Source organism: Erpetoichthys calabaricus, chromosome 1 (assembly GCF_900747795.2).
Source record: "Erpetoichthys calabaricus chromosome 1, fErpCal1.3, whole genome shotgun sequence".
Lineage (NCBI taxonomy): Eukaryota > Metazoa > Chordata > Cladistia > Polypteriformes > Polypteridae > Erpetoichthys > Erpetoichthys calabaricus.
In genome coordinates, this window is record NC_041394.2 from 179249424 (window position 1) to 179269960 (window position 20537).

The 20537-nt window shown below is 35.3% G+C and overlaps 1 protein-coding gene across 13 annotated transcripts in view; it reads right to left on the bottom strand.

The window, feature by feature from the left end:
• LOC114654314 (IQ motif and SEC7 domain-containing protein 3-like) overlaps positions 1-20537 on the bottom strand; it is a 782842-nt gene that overhangs the window by 52613 nt on the left and 709692 nt on the right. For 4 of the 13 annotated variants that reach the window (XM_051930701.1, XM_051930738.1, XM_051930730.1 and 1 more), the window contains 3 exons: positions 18439-18600; positions 14997-15089; positions 3798-3841 (listed from right to left, as the gene is read on the bottom strand). The exons of 1 other annotated variant lie outside the window; for it this stretch is intronic. In XM_051930701.1, the coding sequence (XP_051786661.1) occupies positions 3798-3841; positions 14997-15089; positions 18439-18600 (299 nt within the window). Of the gene's footprint in view, positions 1-90; positions 3307-3797; positions 3842-14996; positions 15090-18438; positions 18601-20537 lie in introns of those variants that run through there. 8 more of the 13 variants (XM_051930707.1, XM_051930734.1, XM_051930737.1 and 5 more) reach the window with 3 other exon arrangements.

Consider the following 20537-nt stretch of genomic DNA (forward strand, 5'->3'; position numbering starts at 1 on the left):
CTGTCTCTGATTTAAAATGTTTCTGGCTTAAGAATTAATCTTCAGAGTGGAACCTTATGAAAGGCTTTTTGAAAGTCAGAATGGTTTTGCAGAATCTTTTCCAAAAAATCTGCACAATGCATTGAAGTCAATGGGAATGGAGAAATTGAACTCATTTTTAGTGGATTATAATGGTGCAGTGGTCGTCTAAGAGTCCTTGAGGAAAAGGGCGGTGTCTGCCAACTATGCTGGACCGATTATTGTGTCCAAAATTGTGATCTGAGCTGTGAGACAGCAGTGTTAACCTTTGCACCATCGTGCTTTAAACAACAAAAGACACAGACGGAATGATAGCCAAAAGCAAAATACAAGACATGGCCACAAACTAGAAATATGTAAAAATAAATAAATAAATCTATCATTATGATCACTGAGTTTCATTCTTGAGGAACACATTAGCCATACAACAAAGCAATAGCATGGAACAGTCTTGTTCCAGTTATTGAAGTCACGGCTCCAGGCGCAGATGGAAGATGCTATTTCCTTCTGGCTTCTGCACAGATGCTTTGCACTTTTTTCTTCCCTCAAGAAGATAGGATTGCTTTGTAAATAGTAATAAATCTTTCATTGTTATTATTTCATTGGGTCTCATGTGTTTTCCTTCTGGGAGGGGAGGCTTCTTGCTTCCTATCTGCAGTGTGTGGCTAATTATACATGCATAATTAGCCATGTGGTGCTGCTTTATGGTGACCAGAGTTGTCTTTGTATGTTCCTTGTCATTAGCTACTTCTCTAATTTCAATTGATTGATGAACCACTTTATACTTACTAAAAATTCAATCAACCGGACTGACTGTTTAGAGGAAAAGCAGGATTGCTGGCTGTGTGAGGAGTTCTGGATGGTGATAGTTGTCCCAACCGCTGAGCAATCAAACACATGAGAGAAACAGAGGCCACTGGAATTAAATGAAGGACAGAGGCACAAGAGCAGCATCCAATAGATGGCAAGATGTCCTTGGAGCTGTGTTGTTCATTGTGGGTCAGCTTGGATTAAGGCTGCGTCAAGCATTATCTGGGAAGGAGCCAGATGCAGCTGTATTCGAAGAATGGTCAAGGCACCCTGGAGATTGAAGGCGGCTACAGCTCAGGTCCACGTGTGGGATCAGGGATGTGACAGGCAGTGGCCTTGATGTCTACGGTCTACCTGATGAAAACCAGGAGAGGATGTGAAGGGAAGAAATGTTTTTAATTTTCAGATGACTGGGATTTTTAACTTAGTTATTTGAACTTATCATTTTAGACACCCTGTGACACTGACTTTATTTTATGAAATGGATTGTAATATATTATTTATTTATTTATTGACACAAATAAATTGACTGTTTTTTGCACATTGGAGGACTTTTAATTCTCTGTTTTAGAAATAAGCTGCTTTGATTCCAATTTTAAATTCTTGCTTGTCTGCCTCACTGACCATTCATCCCAGTCAAGACTATCAATGACCCAGGTTCAAGAAGGTACCAAGGCTGTGGTCAACCCAGGCATCTCAGAGACAGATAGAGTGCAGCTAAAATTTACACAGACATTATTACCCAAGTTTTCTTTAAATTGTTTTAAGTACTGTAAAAACTGTGAAACAGAAAGAGTGGCTCCTCTTGTCACTGAGTTGGGGGCAAAATGGGAATCTTGTATTAGAAAGAAAAGTAGGAACATAATTACTCTCTGACACAGTGCAGATGCTCAAATTAATCTGACAGTATATTTTGGACTGTTAGAGGACACTGGAGTTTGTATAAGAATCCCAAGAGAACACAGATATAAACTGCAAATTTGAAACCATATTGTGTTGTACTATAACGCTGGCAAATATTATTTATATTAAATACTACTTAATGCACAGCCAATCAAAACAACATACAAATGAATTAAAATTAAAATAAGAAAAAAAAGATAATCAGAGTTCAAAGTAAAAAATGTTTACAGGGCAGCATGATAGTGGAGTGACAAGTGTTGTGGCCCCAGACTTTCTGGGTTCAAATCTTGGTCAGGGTTCTATCTGTACAGAGCATTCACATTCTCACTCCCATGGGAGTTTTTTCTGGGGACTTTGGTTCCTTCCACAGGTGAAAGACACATAGCTTAGGGTAAATTGCCCTTTGTGAGAGTGTGTGGCCTGCAGTTAAATTGACCATCTACAAATCAGTTCCTGCCATGAATTTGTATTGAAATAAATATATGTGGAAAATAACATAAATTACTAAAGCTCACTTTTACTGAACATCTGTTGATGCAGTGAGTCTAAGCATCCAATCTTATTCAATTCATGAAGAAACTATAGCAAACTGGACCAACAGATGCACAAATAAGGTTTTTAATGTATGGTTGATTAATTATTATCTGCTGTTGCATGCAAACTATACATCAGCTCACAAAAATGTATAGCATTACAAATACATCTACAGAAGTTGTATATTAAATAGTTCTCTTACAGTATAAACTTTCACTACACTCCACTGTGGGGTGCTTGACATTTGGTCAAAGCGTTTAACTTTATTTGTAATGACTGTGTAAGCTTCATGTGATCCAGAATGAAGGAAAATGCCTTCATTAAAACTAAAAAAAAAAGTTGATGACACATTTAATTATGCTAAGCATCCTTCTATGATCATTTACTGTACATAATAATAAAGTCTATGATAATTTACATTACATATTAATTAAATACAGTACACTATCACTATCTCAAAAATAGTATTTTTAAGCCAAATAAATTGTATTGTAGAAACATATACAAACATTATTATTTAAAAAATAATTATGATCATTATTAGGATTAGCATATCTAAATTTGTCTGGTGTATGTGTGGTAACCCCTCTGGTGAGCTCTTGCCTTGTGCCCTTTGCTGCCGGGATTGTCTCTGGATCCCCCATGACCTAACTAGGAAACAGTATTGAAAACAAATGTTTGGATAAATGAACAGAAAAAAGCATACCCAACTGCCTATTTCTATTATCAACATTTGGTATATTAAGACCTTTCATTTCTGCTAAAATACATTATTACTGATAAATTTTTAAATTGATATGACACAATTGAATGGACAGATGATTTTACAATGTACGATAGGCAGCTGGTTGTGATGCTGCCTCACAGTTCTTGGACCCCAGTTCGAGTTCCGGGTTTCGTGTGCCTTCTGTATGGAGTTTGAACATTCTCCCCATGTTCACATGGGTTTCTTCCAGGGGCTCCAGTTTCCTCCCACAGTCCAGAGCTGGTTCCTGACTTGCATCTTTTGCTGCTGGGATAGGCTCTGGCTCCCCATGAACCCTAACCAGGGAAAAGTGGGAAAAATAGATGGATGGAATGGAAGTCTGTCCTTCACCTATAACAAGTATTTTTAGTGCACATTTTGATGGCACGCTGTGAAGTGCTTCAAATTTTGGCCTCTGATTTCAGTATTCTCAAGGCATTATTATGGTTGAATAGTCTACTTCTGACATTGAGTTTTCATGCTTGGTAAAATATGTGCAGCTACTCTCGTAAGTTTAATGTAACGCAAGAAAGGCTGGATAAATTACCTAAATCAAACTGCATTGAATTAAACAAGATGTGTCTCAATATGTTCACTATAAACTATAAAAAGCAAAAACATTAACCATTTGCAGTGTTCAAAAAGTTAACATTTCAAAAGCAAATTGAAAATTCTGTCCCTGCCTCCTCATACATTACATGTATACTTAATGATGAGTTTCTGACACTGATAAAAGCACACACACAACTTACCTGAATTTGCGGATCTCCTTATAAAAGTGACTTACCTCTAATGTATTGTTTCCTGTTTTGTCTTCAAGGTCTCGCTTATCTGTGGACCAAGTTTTTTTTATTTATTTTTGTGTTTTAAACATAGGATAGGTGTCATATAAATAAAATGTGTTATTATTATTATTATTATTATTATATTTTAAACAACCTGTTTTTTAAAGACATAAGGCAGGTTTAAAGAAAACTGAAATGTATTATATGAACTTCAAAGAAACTCATCACCATATGTTGTTCACTTTTACACAAATATTTTGCGTTGTGAATTACATTTTGTCAAATATTATGAAAAAGCTCAAATTATATTTAAAATGTTTTAAGTGATTTGTCAAACATTTCACACTTATTTCCTTAAAGTTAGAAGCACTCGTGGGATAGCAGAAACCCCAAGCAAATGTGATTTTCAGTATTCTGCTGATGAGCACTGTTTGTGTTTCTGTTCTTCTTTAGCCCACTGTGAACAGAATGCCATAGTCTCCTCAAACCACCTTTACAGCCACATTGCCTATCTGAGTCTAGCAGTTCATGTAAATAAATTAACTAAAGCATATTTTGTATTAACAAATACTGTATTTCTTAAATGTAAATCATTTTTTTCTTTGTGTACATTGCTACAACTTTAAATAAATTAAGTAAAAGAAACTTTTCCTGAAATATTCACGTTATGCTTTGGGCTCTGCATGTCCACCTATTTCAGAAGTCACAAAGTAGGTTGTTGTAATGTTTATAATTACCGAAAACCTGAGGGTCTAAGTTTGTTCAATATGTTGAGGTATTTATTGTTTTTGGAATATTCAGAAGACAATGTTTTTTTGTGTTTGTGATCCGTATAAGTTGTGTTTATTTACAGTACATCCATACATTTTTTTTAATATGTTTAACTTAATCCAAGCTTGGCTTCGTGATAGGTAGAGGTGGTGCTTGAGTCTATACCAGTGGATTCATGTGTGAGGAAGGAATCAGCACTGGATGAAGTGACAATATGTTGATTAGCACACTCATTCACACCAGACTAATTCAGAGTTACCACTTAACCTAACTTGGATGAGTTTGGGACGTCGGAGGAAAGCAACACTACCCAGAGAAAAAGTGTACACATAGGAAGAGTATGCAGACTCCACACAGGTAGTGTTGGGACTGAGATTCAAATCCATTCTCCTATAATTATGAAGCAGTAGCACTCGTTAGGGTAAATCCAAATGTAAAGGCAATTTTAAAATTATTCGGTAACCACAACAGATAGAAGCAGTCACAATACAACACAATTGTAATGGCATATGGTTAGTTCAAACTTGTACAGCGTAGCGCTATGCCATTTGTTTAGTTGAAGCCAAGGTCAATGAACATGGACGCTCTATTGCCGGATTGCACCATTGTTGAACAACACATCATAGTAAGATTTCTTTGGACAGTGGGAGTGAAACCTACTGAAATTCACCAAAGGAAATTGGCTTGAGGCAGGTAGGTAAGCTTTTTCGGTACCCATCTTGTGCAAACTTTATGGTACCCCAAATCATTATGCACTATGGCATGTGCAGATCCATAGCTGATAAATAAATGTGCAGCAACACTGGACAATGCATCCTGCTAGTCTTCTCTGATAAAGGCTTTCACCATACCAATGGTTGACCAGATTGAGCTTTGTTGTTTACATCTTTTCCTCCTAGTTCAAACCTTTCTACCCGTTCCTAAACTTTTTGTTGAGTCAAGGCTGTTATCACTTTCATACTGAGCGAATATCCAAGAACAAGTCAGTTAAAATTAGTTCAAAAGAAGTTAATTAGCAGCAAAAACAGGTCACTCATTAAGAAAATGATTAGAATGAAAACCTGTGGCCATGATGGTCCTCCAGGACCGGAATTGGTGACCCCTGGTCTAGCGTAAGCTTTCTACAATACTTTTTTGCATGTAGAAGGCAAGCATAGAGTTCATTTACTCCTAACTTTGCTTACACCCATCACAGGTTTTGTAAATTGCTGGTGCAGCTTCTTAGAAAACCTTAATCACAAGTTTTAGTACATTGATCCATTTAACAGCAACCTCTCTTAATCCAGGTCAGGGTCGTTTGACTAGAGCATGGAAGCTACAAGAAAGAGGACCAGTCATTAAGAGACAAGTTAGAGTCAACAGTTAACCCTAACCTACACATATTTGCAACATGGGAATACAAATTGTACTGTATATATGAAGGAAAATTCACCAAAACAGATTTGAGCCCCAGGTCTCTAGAACTGTGAAGTAGCAATATTAATTGCTCCCAGTTTTGTTATTTTCTTTTCTTTTTTTGGCTTGCATTTACATTATTATTAATATTTTTTTGCAAAATAGTTTGATAGTCTTACAATTATTAAGGATTACATTTTGCCTGAAGAAAGGACCTGAGCTGCGTTGAAAGCTTGCAAATTGTAATCTTTTTAGCTAGTCAATATAAGGTGTCATTTTACTTGACTTCTCATTACATCCATAATGTCTAACACGGTACAATACCCTACTACCACTATTATTATGGAAGATATTTCCAGAGGAATCATAACAAGTAGAGATGATTATTGGTGCCTCTATAATAGATATTATTATCTTCTTTTAATTTTTGCCACCTCTGTGTTTTTTTTCCCTAGTGATTTGTTTCCTGTGTGAAGACAGGAAGTTTAGGGGCAATTTAGCAGAAGATATGGCTCTAGGAAAGCTCTTGACTATCTGGCAAGGAACTACTGTTTTATGTTTTTTCAGTGCAGTTATTCCCTGCAACATACTATAGATACAAAGTCTACATTGTTATAGAATAGTTGATCAGCAGCTAGAATTCCTTCTTTTAGGAATTTTAGGAAGCAGGATAATTATATGAATCATTGCAATGAACTAGACATGTTAGGTCCAAATTAGGCACTATTGCCTTGTAAATTATTAGTTTCTTATGACTTGATTAATGAAGCTGAACCATAGTTACAGCCTTGAACAATAGCTACCAAACTGCATTCTGTACAGCTTCATATAGTATATTGCTTAATGGAAAAAATCTAGTGATGGGTATGTATGATTTAGTGTCAGTATAAGGAATGGTTACTATGTATACTTCAGTTTAATACCAGACCATCTATAGATTTCACATAAAGAAAGAAACAGCAAGGTCTATGTTCAATTTCGAAACCACTACATTTCAAGCCATATACATTTAGATGAACCTTTATTGCCTGACATTAGAGAATTACATTGTTTAACAAATGACCATTTCAACCACTCAATTGTCTGATTTCTTCAAAAAAGTGTAAAAGGATTAAAACACAGATTTCATAGTTTTGGAGGAATAGAATAACTAAGGAAAGTTGCAGCCTTAATTCTTTCAGCATTGCACTAGTACAGAAGATGAACAGGAGACTCATAATGCTTATACTTTAAAGAAAATTGAATAAACATAAATTATGAAATGTTTGTAAGACATAAAATATATTTACTTTATAAAAGAGAGATCATATTTATAATTAGTACATTTTTGTAACAAGTCATATTAAAACCTAACAGTGATAATAGAATGTAATTACATATATTAGTACAGTAAATAAAATACATGTCTTTTAATAGCTTTTTACAATTTTGTGTAGTTAAAATAGAGCCCAAATAGGCTTGTGGTGACTGAAACAGTTTTCATAGATTCCAACTTAAGTGACATAAAAATTGCATTCATTGATACACTATTGTTAGTAGTTGATTGTGGAGGGTTCATGGCAAATTGTAGTTTATATATCTTTAACGTTATTTTTCAAAGAATTTCACAATTGGAGTGTTAAAATCTACAGTATATTGAGATCTGGCCAAAAGCAAAAATATAGTTGACATAAAGGTGATTACCCAGCTACTTGTGTGACTCGATTGACATTTCAATAACTTTTATTGCAAATTTGTTTTGCTATCCAAAGTGAGTATTGGATGTGTAAAAGAGGAAAAAATATAAGTTGAAATAACTTCTCTTGAGGTAAATTTGAACAAGTATGTTAATCTTTAAAGGTAGATGATTTCAACAGCAAATCTTTTTTAAATGGAAATATTACAAAAAAAAATTTTAAACATTGAGCTGTAATGATAAATTACCTTGAAGTAACAATTTACCAAATTTAAATCAAATCAGTACCCTGGTAGTTGAATTATTTCTTGTGATTTAACACACCGACATGACACCAGTACATACTTTTGCATTTTAAGTCAATGCGTCTAAAAAAAAAGACTTCTAATGGTAGGCCTTTTCCTAGTCACATTAATTACAAGAAACTATTTCTCTGGTTTGCTTAGCTGCTAGTTATATCTAGAACTGTTAAAGCACTGTATTCTTCTAAGTTTTTGCCATGATCAGGCTTTGAGTTTTTGAAATTTTATAATTTCTCTTGGCCTCAAAACTTATTGATACTTTAAGGGTTTTAAATGTCAAGGAATTGTGTGGTTACATTTGGTTTTCTGTTTGATACATTTTTAACGATGTTGCAAATAAGTAACAATCTCCCACAATGCCATGTTGTTTTTCTTATGGGCAATGCCATTTTGTGGATTATTTGCTTACGGATGCTAGGATATTGCTAGGTAAGGTCATCCAGATGTGTGTGTGAGGTACCTGACATAACCAGATTAAAGGCATAAAGGTCTTCATTTCCTGGTAGTGATTCTTGAAAAACATCCTGTGCAACATTTTGCTTAACTATTAGTTCTTTTGATTTTGACACTTAACTTGGCAACATCTTCTAATTCCAATTTCTCTTAATGATGCTGCCACCTTGTGCAGTCAGTACAGCTACAGTTACCAGAATACTATATGGAATTTGCAATCTCGCTGGCAGGATCTCTTACTCTGTGCACATTTGCTACTGTGCATTTTTATCAAGTCTTATCTTTGCATTTGTAGTCCAAATGGGGGTAAACACTGTACAGTTACTAATACTTAAGAGTGATGTATTTCTTAATCTCTGTAATGCATTTGCCAGCATTTGGCATTGTACAGTTAACATAATGCTACAGTTAAATACTTATGTAGGTGCTGTTTTCTTCTGTTGGGTCCCTTATCACATCCATTCTAAAAAAAAAACTGTTGAGAGCAGTTTTTCACAATAAATATGCAAGGCTTATGTGCTCATGAAGATGAACACTAATCTATATTTTCCTGAAGGTCTCAGAGAGTAAAATGCTTTAATACAACACTCCAAGATCTTTGTGTAAGCTGTCACCTGAAAAGAAGTATCAATAGAGGAGATTTTTTCTATAATCTAATTATAGAGTAGATCATTTCACAGGACTGAACCTGTGGAATCTAATTTTTAAATATGATGCTTGGCTGCCTGATGATTTGCTGTTGAGATATGCAAGCAGCAGCAGTAGATGTTGGTAATTGGATTGAGGGGTATCAGAATTTTGGGCTGACTGTTAGGAACCCTGATGAATGCTACAGGCAAAAGCAGTTTAAAATAATATGGTACACTATACTCAGTTGGAGGATATTCTGTTGTTTTAAGGTCAGATAATTTAAATAAAAACTGCAAGATAAAAGGAAAAAAATAGATAAAATACTTATACAGTTAAATCCAAGGTGCAAAATATGGGATTCCAGATTCTGGGACGATCAATGAACCCTGTGGAAACTCTGAGTGCTTGAAAATCAGAATTTGCAGCATGTCCCCTGAAAAAATGTTAAAAATATGTTAAGGTATTATAAGTTACTTACTATTCCTTATTGAGTTCGAGTCAGGAGGCAGTGGTCTGCAAACGCTTCACTGGGGTGTATGGGGCAAGGTGAGTGTTGTCGGTTGTCTGAATAGAACTGTTTGTCTGAGTGTCTGCAGCTAGCCAACAAGGAAGTAGAGCACATCTTTTAAATCAGGAAGGTTCAAAGAAGAGGACAGAATCAAGTTGGGAATCATATAAGACAGCTGCATCTTGCTCCCAGTTCATATGACAGTGAGTCATAACAATGGGAAAGTAAAATCATTGATCTTCTTAGGCTCTCAGACTGCAATGTTGATGTATTTTTTCTTCAATACAAAAGCCAATTATTTGGAGGAATCTGTGGCAGTGATGCTGAGAGTACTTAAGTTCTCAGTAGTCAGCAGGAGTGCGCAGGGGCTAATCAGTGAACACTTTAAAGGGACTTGCTGCTCAGAGGAAAATGCTCCAAGAGAAGGTGCAATGGTCTTTAAAAGAAAGCCTCTAAGTGTGCATATATGAAGGAAAGTGGCTTTTCCACTTCCAATGTAAAATTTTATTTTTCTAGTCTAACTGATTCTTCTCATCTACCTTATTGTATATTACTTAGCACCACAGTAATACTTCAGTGTTCAACCAATGGGACGGCCCAATTAACAGGGGTATTTCAGTCACTGTTTAAACCCACTATTGTCATGTGATAGAATTAAATGCAGAATCTACTTTCTTTACAATTGAATTATAAACTGCATTTCGGTATGGTTGGATTGCATTATAAATGTAATTACATCTGTAAATTAAAGTTGATTATAAACAGATCACAAATTAAAATGTTATATGTGTGTTTTTTTTTACTTTTTTTAAAATAATTTTACCTTTACAAGGCTGTCAAGTCCAGAATAATTTAAAGCTGGTTGATTTACATATACAGTAGTGTGGTATTTACTGTGACTGCCTTATGAGATTGAAGGAGGCAAGAAGATGTTAAAAATTAAGTGTTGCATTTTTGAACGGGCGTATAAGTTGAGGTCTAATTTTATGATCGATTTTTCTGGTTTCAAGTCCTGACTTATACACAAGTATATACTGTACTTGCTTCTGTGTTGATTGGTAACTTTAAATTTATCAGGTTTAGTGAGTATATATCAATGGGTTAATGAGATTGCCTGCAATGAATTGGCATCCCATCAATATTTGATCCCTGTCTTATGCCTGATACATCCAGAATATGCTTCAGCTCCTTAATAATGAAATAATGGAATGAGAGGGTTCATAAAATGGGATGATAGGTATTTGAAATAGTTTATCAAATTTTTATCATGCACGGTACAGTCTGCTTGTATGTACTGTGTTATACTATATTTTAGTCCGTGGCAGATACTTAATATCCCAAACCTTTTGAGAAAAAAAATTCACTATGGTTCTGATTCCCAGCCCAAGGCTGCATGTTTCCTCTGTATCTGTGTAAGTTTCTCTGGGTATGCTAAATTCCTTCCCAATAATATGTACTGTACTTAAGAAGAACTGCCAGCTTTAATTCATCTCTTTGTGTGTGTGTGTGTGTGTGTCTGTGTAAGTGCACACTGTGATGGACTGGTGTTCTGTTCTTACAGGCGACTCCCTACATGCATGTATTTTATGATGCAGAGTCAGACAATTGATGAATGTTACGACTACATGATGATGAACTCAGCAGCTAAAGAGGAGAAATGCTTTGGTTAAATTGTTTTGTAGTCATTGTATTGAGATTATTGTTGAGGTGTTGGAATCTACTTATCTACAGGTGTGTTTAAATATTTTGTAGGTATTAATGTACTTTATTGTATTTTAATGTGTTGTGCAGTTTTATGTGAATTTGCAAAGATATATTTGAGGCAGGCAGGCAGAAATGTGGGGCACAAAAAATAGTATGAGACCTACTGTGCCCTGAGAAAGGTAAGTGTAGGAAAAAACTGGCACTGGCAGAAGGCATGGGTGTCAGAATTAGAGAGTGAGATGTGTGGCCTGGGCAGAAATCAACCATGTTCCCTCCAGATGCCTGAGGGCAAGAGGCACTTTAGTTGAATGGGCCATGTTGATATTTTACAGAGGCCTTCTTAGGGGCCTGTTATTTCCCTCCTTCTCATAACATGGTAGATGCTTCATGGCCAGAGAACCAAACAACAGTAGATGAGTTTTGAAAGGTCTTAGTCTTTTGCGATATATGTGTGGATGAACCACCTTATCGTGGTTAAAAAGAACAGAAGAAGTTACAGGCTTTAATGTGTCCTATTCTCTCAGTAATTATGTTCTATAAGAAAAGACTTTTTGTATACATTTTCTTCATTGGCTTTCTTGGTTTAAGGACATTAGAATTAAACTCCTGCTAATTCATATGTTTGTGAATTGTACATGGTGTTGATTGAACATATTTTGTTTTCTTTTTTCATTGTTCACTGGTATTTATAAAAAGGAGAATGACATCAGTGGCTTTTAAGTAAGTCCTTCTTAAACAGTAAACATTGTTATGTAAACAGCTTTTTTTTTGTAATTTGTAATTTTGTAAATGCTATATTAAATTGCTATATTATATTCAACCAAAACATTATAACACTTATGTTATCCAATTAAATTTAGAGGACTGACTTCAGGAAATATGAATTGTTTTCTTGACCAGTTCCCTGCGACCCTGAAATGGATAATCAAGTTAGAAAAGAGGGGTGGATAGTTGGATGACTTCTACATGGCTCCAATTAAAATGAGCTGAAGTGGGTGCTACAATAATGCTTGTAAGCAATAGAAATCCTCATAATTTGCAGATTTGCACCTTTGTGACTGGAGACCTTATTGTATATCCTTTAAAACTCAAGGCAAAAAAATAAAAATACAAAAGAATAAATAAACTGGCATCTTGGCTCAACAGTGTTAGCACAGAGAGTTACTTGCATACAGTCTGCTTATGTATTTTACTCCAATTTTGTTGTTGTAATGATGTTTTTACATTAAAAATTACTTTATGGGATTTTTCAGGTTATATTTATAAATTGATATGTTTGCAGCTTGATGTTGTAGGTAAACATTTTAATGGTCATTCTCACTATCACCCTCTACACTAAGGTAAGTTTCTTTCAAAATAGGATTAGCAACACTTCTGATATTCATGACTTGTTCTCTGTTTTCACCTCTCTCTTCACAACCTCCACCCTTAGCCTCCTTGACTGTTGATGACTTAACAACCTATTTCCAGGAAAAGGTGGCTGTCAGCAGCAGTTAATTCTCATCGACTCATCCAGCCAACCTGCTCCCTCCTGAACACACACACAAAACATTCTCCTTCTGCTCACTTCTAACCACCACTGATATTTCCAAACTCCTCTCTAGTCACCCAACTAACTGTCCACCAGACCACATCCTCTCACATCTGCTCCAGTCTATCTCTTCCTCATTTTTGCTCATCTATTTTGCTCATCTATTCCTCATTTTCCTTATCTATTCCATCATTTCTGCAATTACGCGTGTTGCAACAACTCACTCATCACATGCACTTTTCCTACATTATTCAAACAGTCTTTAATAACTCCTCTCCTTAAGAAGTCCACACTTGTTCCATCTTAAATAAGTAATTACAGAGCAGTGTCTTCCTTTCCTTTCTGTCAAAAAAACCCCACTGGAATGTGCTATCTATAATCACATCTATTTCTTTCTTCTACAGAACAGGTTACTTGATCTTAATCTGTTAGGATTAAAGAAATGCCACTCGCTGAGATGACTCTACGTACTGTTGTCGACACATTACAGTGGACCAGATCTACCAAAATGTCACCTATTCTCATCCTGATATAGTAGATCTCTCCCCTGTCTTTGACACAATCAAACACCAGATCCCTCTTGCCACCCTCTCTGACCTTGGCATCACTGGGACTGTCCTCACATGGTTTGAGTCATACCTCTTTTGCAGATACTACCATGTGTCCTTTCATGTAGGGATGTCAGGGGCAGACCAGGCAAGCACAGGGGTGCTCCAAGAATCGGTGCTAGGTCCTAATCTCTTTTCTCTGTAAACCTCCTCACTAGGCGCTGTCATTCAGCCCCATGGCTTTTCCTATAAATCCTATGCTAATGATATGCAGCTGTACCTGTCATTTCCTCCAGAGCAGGGGTCCTCAATCAAAGACCAGTGGCTGCAGGTTTTTGTTCAACCCGGTTGCTTAATTAGAAAGCAATTCTTGCCAATAATTTAATTTAATGGCTTGTTAGTGCTTTAACTCTGCTATGTCAGGTAATTTTCATATCCTAGATTTTCTTCCCCTTTCTAAGGATATCATCAAATGATTTGAAGGCTAAAATGCATGAGTAATTCTCAGTCCTTCACTTTTTTCTCCTCACTTTCCTTCCAAGTATTTAACTAAAACCCCATAGAGAATGATAAATGGTAACAAGCTAAATGTAGAAATGCTGGTCTCTTTTGTCATTTGCATATTATTGCTAATTAGGAGCAATTAAAAAACCAAGAATACAGCTGTTTAAGACTAAAATAACAATAAGGGTTCAAAATCATAACGAGCGAGACAACTAAAGTGAAGCAGAATTGTTACTTGAGCAATAAATGCTTCTTATTAAGCAATTGGGTTGGAGCAAAAACCTGCAGCCACTGCGGCCCTCCAGGATTGTGATTGAGGACCCCTGCTCCAGAGGATCACACAGTATCATCTAGAATTTCCGCATGTCTCACGGATACTGAAACCTGGATGAAGGAACAACATCTCCAGCTCAGCTCTCCAAAGATGGACATTCTTGTTATCCCGGCTCATCTGTCTGTTCAGCACCCCACCTCTGTTCAGATCTGCTCATTATGGCTAACACCCACCAAGCAGATAAGCAACCTTGGGATGGTGATAGATGACCAGAGGTCCTTCAGAGATCATGTGGTCATTTATATGGGCACTAACTCATCCTTCATTTAACCATGGGACTATGGAAGCTGGACAGTCTTGAAGAGAGTATATTTACAGGTTACTTTTAATTAATAATTTTATGAACGTCCAATTTATTTTGCATTCTGTTAGGGAACTTGCATTTAAAAAAATATGTAAGACGGTAAGCTTAAGTTAATAATGTACAAAACATATTTAATGGTCAAGTTTAATTATTTGGATGTAGTAGATACTCTTGGGTGTTTAAGAAACATTCTACTGTAAATATCATTGTAAAGTGTGAATGTTACCAGCATTTGTATAATCAAAGCACAGCTCTTTTTCTTGATCCACTACTACAATAGCAAATGCCTCTAGATGGGACTGAAAAGGATTAAAATCATGGTAAATTAATATTTGCATAAAGCTAATCAAAATTTTATTAAGAACACTGGCTACTCCTTTAATACCTATAATATCAAACACAATCAAAGATTTTATTTGCACATTAAAGCTTTGAAAATAAAAATGCTAATTTTTTCATTCTTTTATGAAACACTTTAAAATTTAGCTTTTTACTGTGTAATAAATGTAAAATCTAATAAAATGTTTTGATTCATTCCCTACCTGGTGGGGAGCCTTGTTTTCCTCGAAGCCCTAACTGACTTCCGTTGTTTTTTGTAGGATGACTTTTTGCTCCTTGTTGCTTCTCCAGTTCCCCTAGCATAAAAAGAAAGTAAATTCTGTTACACATATGCATATAAAGGTTCTTTAAAGAAAAGTCCAAACATAATCACTTAAATTATTTTAATGATTAACCTTTACACCGTAATTTCCTCCATTTTTCCTAAAACTCTAACATTGTCTCTGCAGTAGCATCTATGTGAACTATATTTTGCAGTAAGTTCATACCATGGCAAGTCTACATATGTCTAGTAGGAAAATTACCAATAAATATCAGTGAGACTCTCCATTTACATTCATTTTCTATTTTATCAGATCTTGTTTTTTCTATACTTATAAATACTGTAGAGATTTATGGCATTTGTGCTTCGTTATACTTTACACTCTAAAGAAATAATTTGATGAATTCATTTTGCCTGAAAAATGGCATATTAAAGTATAAAACAAAGAAAATGCTTTCCATTGTAAATATAATTTTACATAATACAATAATAATATAATTAAATTAAACAGTAGTATAGCCCTAAAACAATCATTATTAAAATATAAATATACTGTACATTTAGGTGATGTTTAGAATATAATATGTAATAAATGTGAATTTCCCATTGGGATTAATAAAGTATTATCTATCTATCTATCTATCTATCTATCTATCTATCTATCTATCTATCTATCTATCTATCTATCTATCTATCTATCTATCTATCTATCTATCTATCTATCTATCTATCTAAAAGAGCATGTTAGAAGTGGTGTAATTAGAACAACTTGTTCCTTTATTCGGTGGCCACTCACATCCACAATATAACAAGACAATGAAAGGACCTGGCATAGTGGTTAGGCCTTTAGAAAGTACTGTGGCCTAGTGGAAGCCAAATGCCACTCCTGGGCTTTGCTGGGACCAGAATGCAATTTAAAGTCACCTAAAAGCTAGACAACCAAGAATTATGGGAGATCTTTATTGCAGTTTGGTGTGGACAAGACTACTCCATCATGTAGACATGGAGTATGATGTGTTCAGAATGACCAAGACTTTTCTGTTTACCTTTTATTTTGAGTTCCTACCTATATTCACCACTTCCCCTAATTATTTTGTGTATTACAATACTTGCCCAGATATTATTAGTGTATTCTTTACTGCAACATCCCAAAGAAATGTATCATAGGTTCATTGGAGATTCTAAAATGATGCTGTTTGAGTCGGTGTAGATATAAGCCTGAGTGTGCCCTGTAATGGAGTGCCATCCTGTCCTGGGTTGTTTTCTGCCTTGCATCCAACATTGCTGCATTTAATGCAGTTAGTGATGCAATTTGATGATCTGCATGTGGAACAGAGCCATAATTCAGAGAGGAGGCTGCAACTCTCAGAAATACACCATATGTAATATTTCTTCCTAAGAAGCTTTATATTGCTGTTAGGACAACTTAGGAAGATGCATGAATGAGAAGGCCTAAATGAAGCAAGCTTAACTTGTGCTGGAGAAGTGATATTAATTCTAAACAAAAGTGTGCAGGGAAGATGGCACTTGGTAAGCTGTGGTTCCACATCCATATGGGTGGTAAAAGTCCATTAAAGTCCATATTAGGGATCATGTTCATATTACTGTATATTCAAGAGCCAACAGAATACACTGTGGAACAGAGATCTTTCAAGCAATGAACCTGGTCTTGAACCTTCTTTGGAACTCTCCCTCTCTAGAATACTCTGAACCTTTCAGGCAGGTTTAGAGTGAAAATTTGTTGGTAGGTGGGTAGTACAAATAATGTTTGTTCATACAAGCAAGTGTTGCATATTGGTGAACAAGGGTAATTAGACACTTGTGGGTGTACTTAGAGTGATGGCTGACAGCACGCAGGACCATACAGAGCATCTACTGTATTGTAGGTTTTATTTATGCTGTCGTATATTGTGCTCTATTCAATCCCTTTGCTATTCTTTTTCCTCTGTGAGTGTATCTTGGCTGCAATATTTCCTGGCATAAAATAAAACAGTGTTTGCATGTATAGTCCTCAGTATCCTGGGCAATGGTAAATTTTAACCACAAGATACAGTATCTGGTAGCAACATTGTTTTTAGAAATTAAATAAACACCATACAATATAAATACATATAATTTCCACTATATTTATTTCCATTTGTGACATTGGTTAAATGTAACTAATCTGAAAATGAGAAAATTTTTCAAAAAATGATCACTGATAACATATTTGATTTGCTTCTTCTCTTTATTAACAAAACAAAAAAATAGATATCCCAACCAAATGTACAAATATTTGGAATCTGTAAAATACAATTGGCAAACTCATATGCATTATGCTATTATGCTACACCCATTATCTATTTCTTTGTCCCTGTATTTCTGATAATGGTCTTAAATGTAGCCAATCCTTATCTTTGGACACTCTTTAAGTAAGCTTTAGTTGCAGGTAAATTGTGTTAATGTTTTACAAGAACATATTACAATTTAATGCTGCAGACATTTTATTATTATTAGATATTTAAACAAGTAAAAAATAAGCCAGCATTGAATTTATTTTGATGAATTAAAAGAATGAAAAGTTCCTGACCAGATGGTCAACAAAGTTACTGCATGTGAAAACTGTAAGCACAAGCAGAGTAACAGAAAATAAGGAAACATTTTAGCTTAGTTTTCCATAATGTATATGCTTCTTTAAACAACCTATGTGAAAAATTCTTAATTAAATGACTAACCTTAACCAGGCATTAGCCTTAGCCATTTTTGGAAATGCAATATTTTTATAATGAAAAAAAAAATGTGATTATGCATGTGAATGGCACAGAACCATTATTCTAGGCTCTTCTTGTTTGTGAGCAAACCATCCTTATTTTAATTTATTATTTATTTAATCTTTATTAATAATTTGTTTTCCTCCTTTTTCAATCCTTGAAGGCAATCCTTGAATCTCGGTAGGGGGAAAGAATACCAAATAACTTCCTCTTCAGCTCTTCTTTATTTTACATTATGTTTACTACATACACACATTGATTTCACTAACATTCATGCATTAACATGAAGCATCTTTGGATTTTACTACTACTAAGGTTATAAAGTATACTATTAGTTTCTCCATATTTTAAATGACCATTTACACTGTTTCTTTGTTTGCCTTTCATACAAAAGTAGCTTTCTTGCAGAACAAGTAAAAAAAAGGGTTAATAAAAGTTAATAAAAATGTGAGCAATGAACAGATGTAAAAAAAAGGGAAAACATCCTATGGCATGCATTTATAGCTGTACATTTTATATTTTTTACTTTTAACTATTTCAGCTTGTATTTAAAGTGCATATCATCCAATATGTTTTTTCCTTAAATTGTTTTTAAACCTGACCACACTGAGTGTAATTTTATATGGCACCTACATTCAATGCGGATTTGTTCCATTTCTGTCACTTCTGCGATGGATTCTTTGAGATCTTCCACAAGTTTTAGCAGCTCCTCTGCACTTTGGCCACAAAAGTTCAATACTTGCTTCTTTTCTGATCCCGAGAAAGGGGCAATTATTGTGATGCCATGTGGGTAATCTACAGAAAATACATGCCAACAAATGAGTGAACATACAAAAAAACAGGGGAAAAAGCAACACTTTTACCTGAAGAAAATAAAATAAGGGGAGAGAGAAAGAGAGAGAGAGATGTTGGGATGATTGCGTAAAATAAAAACAAAACAGCCAAAAATAAACAAGACATTCAAAGTTTATAAAGCTGAAGTAGACTTTAGTGTTTAATTTGTACAGACAGTCCTAATTAAAAAGATTGTGAAAGTGACGTGTAAATATTTAATAACTTCTGCTGGTATTCAGTGTTGTACAAGAATTCCACCTGGTGGCTCAGAGAAAGTAAAACACCAGAACAGACTGAATGAACCACAGCTTAAAATGACTTATCCATGAAACACTAGGTGCTTCTTCTAGTAGTATAAAAAAAATATAGTGATGATTCAATGTTAATATTTGAATTGTTTCTCCAAAAGAAAAAATCAGGAAATTCGAAAGTGCGTATTGACCACAGCTGACATCCCCTTATTTATACCACAGTAAAGTTAAGCAAATTCTAATAAATTGTTTTTAATTTTTTTGCTTGATTGAACAAAACTTGTGAAGTCACTGCCCAAGATCTACATGACAGATCGAGGCTTGTACTCTCCTGCCATTCTTGTGCTCGTGCCACCAACAGTAGTTCACCTTCTCCATTAATGGAGAAAAATGCAAGATCTTGCATTTCTATAAGTAATGTTGATATTTTTGATTAAAAATACAGTCTTTGGAATCTGACTTTTAGAAAATGTATTTTTCCTTAAGATTTTTACATTTAAATAGCACAATTAGTATGTATTCAGGTTGGAGAATATTATACTCCTGTAGATGATTAGCTTTTAGATTATATTTTTAGAACTTAAATGTTGGCATGGGCTGAAAAATACATTTTTACAACACATACATGGTTAGACACTAAGAGAATTGGATATTTATTTTTTCCAAACTATTTTTAAAGGCCTAATGTTGATTGTATTGTTCTATTTTATTTATTATATTTTAGTATATGTTAGTTTACAACCCAGCCACAGGGGAGGCACAAACCAGTGTGTTTCTTTGTGCCAGTCCCAAGCCCGGATAAATGGGGTTACGTCAGGAAAGGCATCTGGTGTAAAAATTTTGCCAAATCAATATGCGGACAACAATACAAATTTCCATACCGGATCAGTCGAGCTCCGGGTTAACAACAACCATCACCAGTACTGTTAGCCAACAGGGTGCTGGCGGAAACTGGGCTACTGTTGGCCGAAAAAGAAGAAGAAGAGGGGGAGACGTGTCTGGAAGCAGGATGAAAGGAGGAAGGTAAAGAGAGTGGAACCGAGGGTAGAAACTTTGAAAATTGGCAGTATGACTGGTAAGGGGAGAGAGTTAGTAGATATGATGGAGAGAAGGAAGGTTGATGTATTGTGCATGCAAGAGACTAAATGGAAAGGGAGTAAGGGCAGGTGGATTGAAGGTGGATTCAAATTGTTCTATCATGGTGTGGATAGGAGGAGAAATGGGGTAGGGTTTATTCTGAAAGAACATTATGAAATGAAAGAAGGTAGTAATAATATGGCTTCTGTAGAAGGATTAATTGTGTCAGATGGGGTGACCAGAGAATGGAGAATGTCACAGACAGAACTAAGATTTTATATACAGTGCAGCCTTGGTTTGCGAGTAACTTGGTTTACGAGTGTTTTGCAAGACGAGCTAAAATTTTTAATAAATTTTGTCTTGATAAACAAGCGAGGTCTTGCAGTACGAGTAGTATGTATACGCTTTGTCTGCTGAGCGTCATGTGATCACAACTGAGCTGATGGTTCTTCTCTCTCTCTCGCTGCGGGATTGTGGGCAATCATCTCCTATTCTCCATCTGAGTCGGCATGTCTCACTCATATAGTCAACATCCGTATGAGCGTATACTGTTTACTACAGCATTGTGAC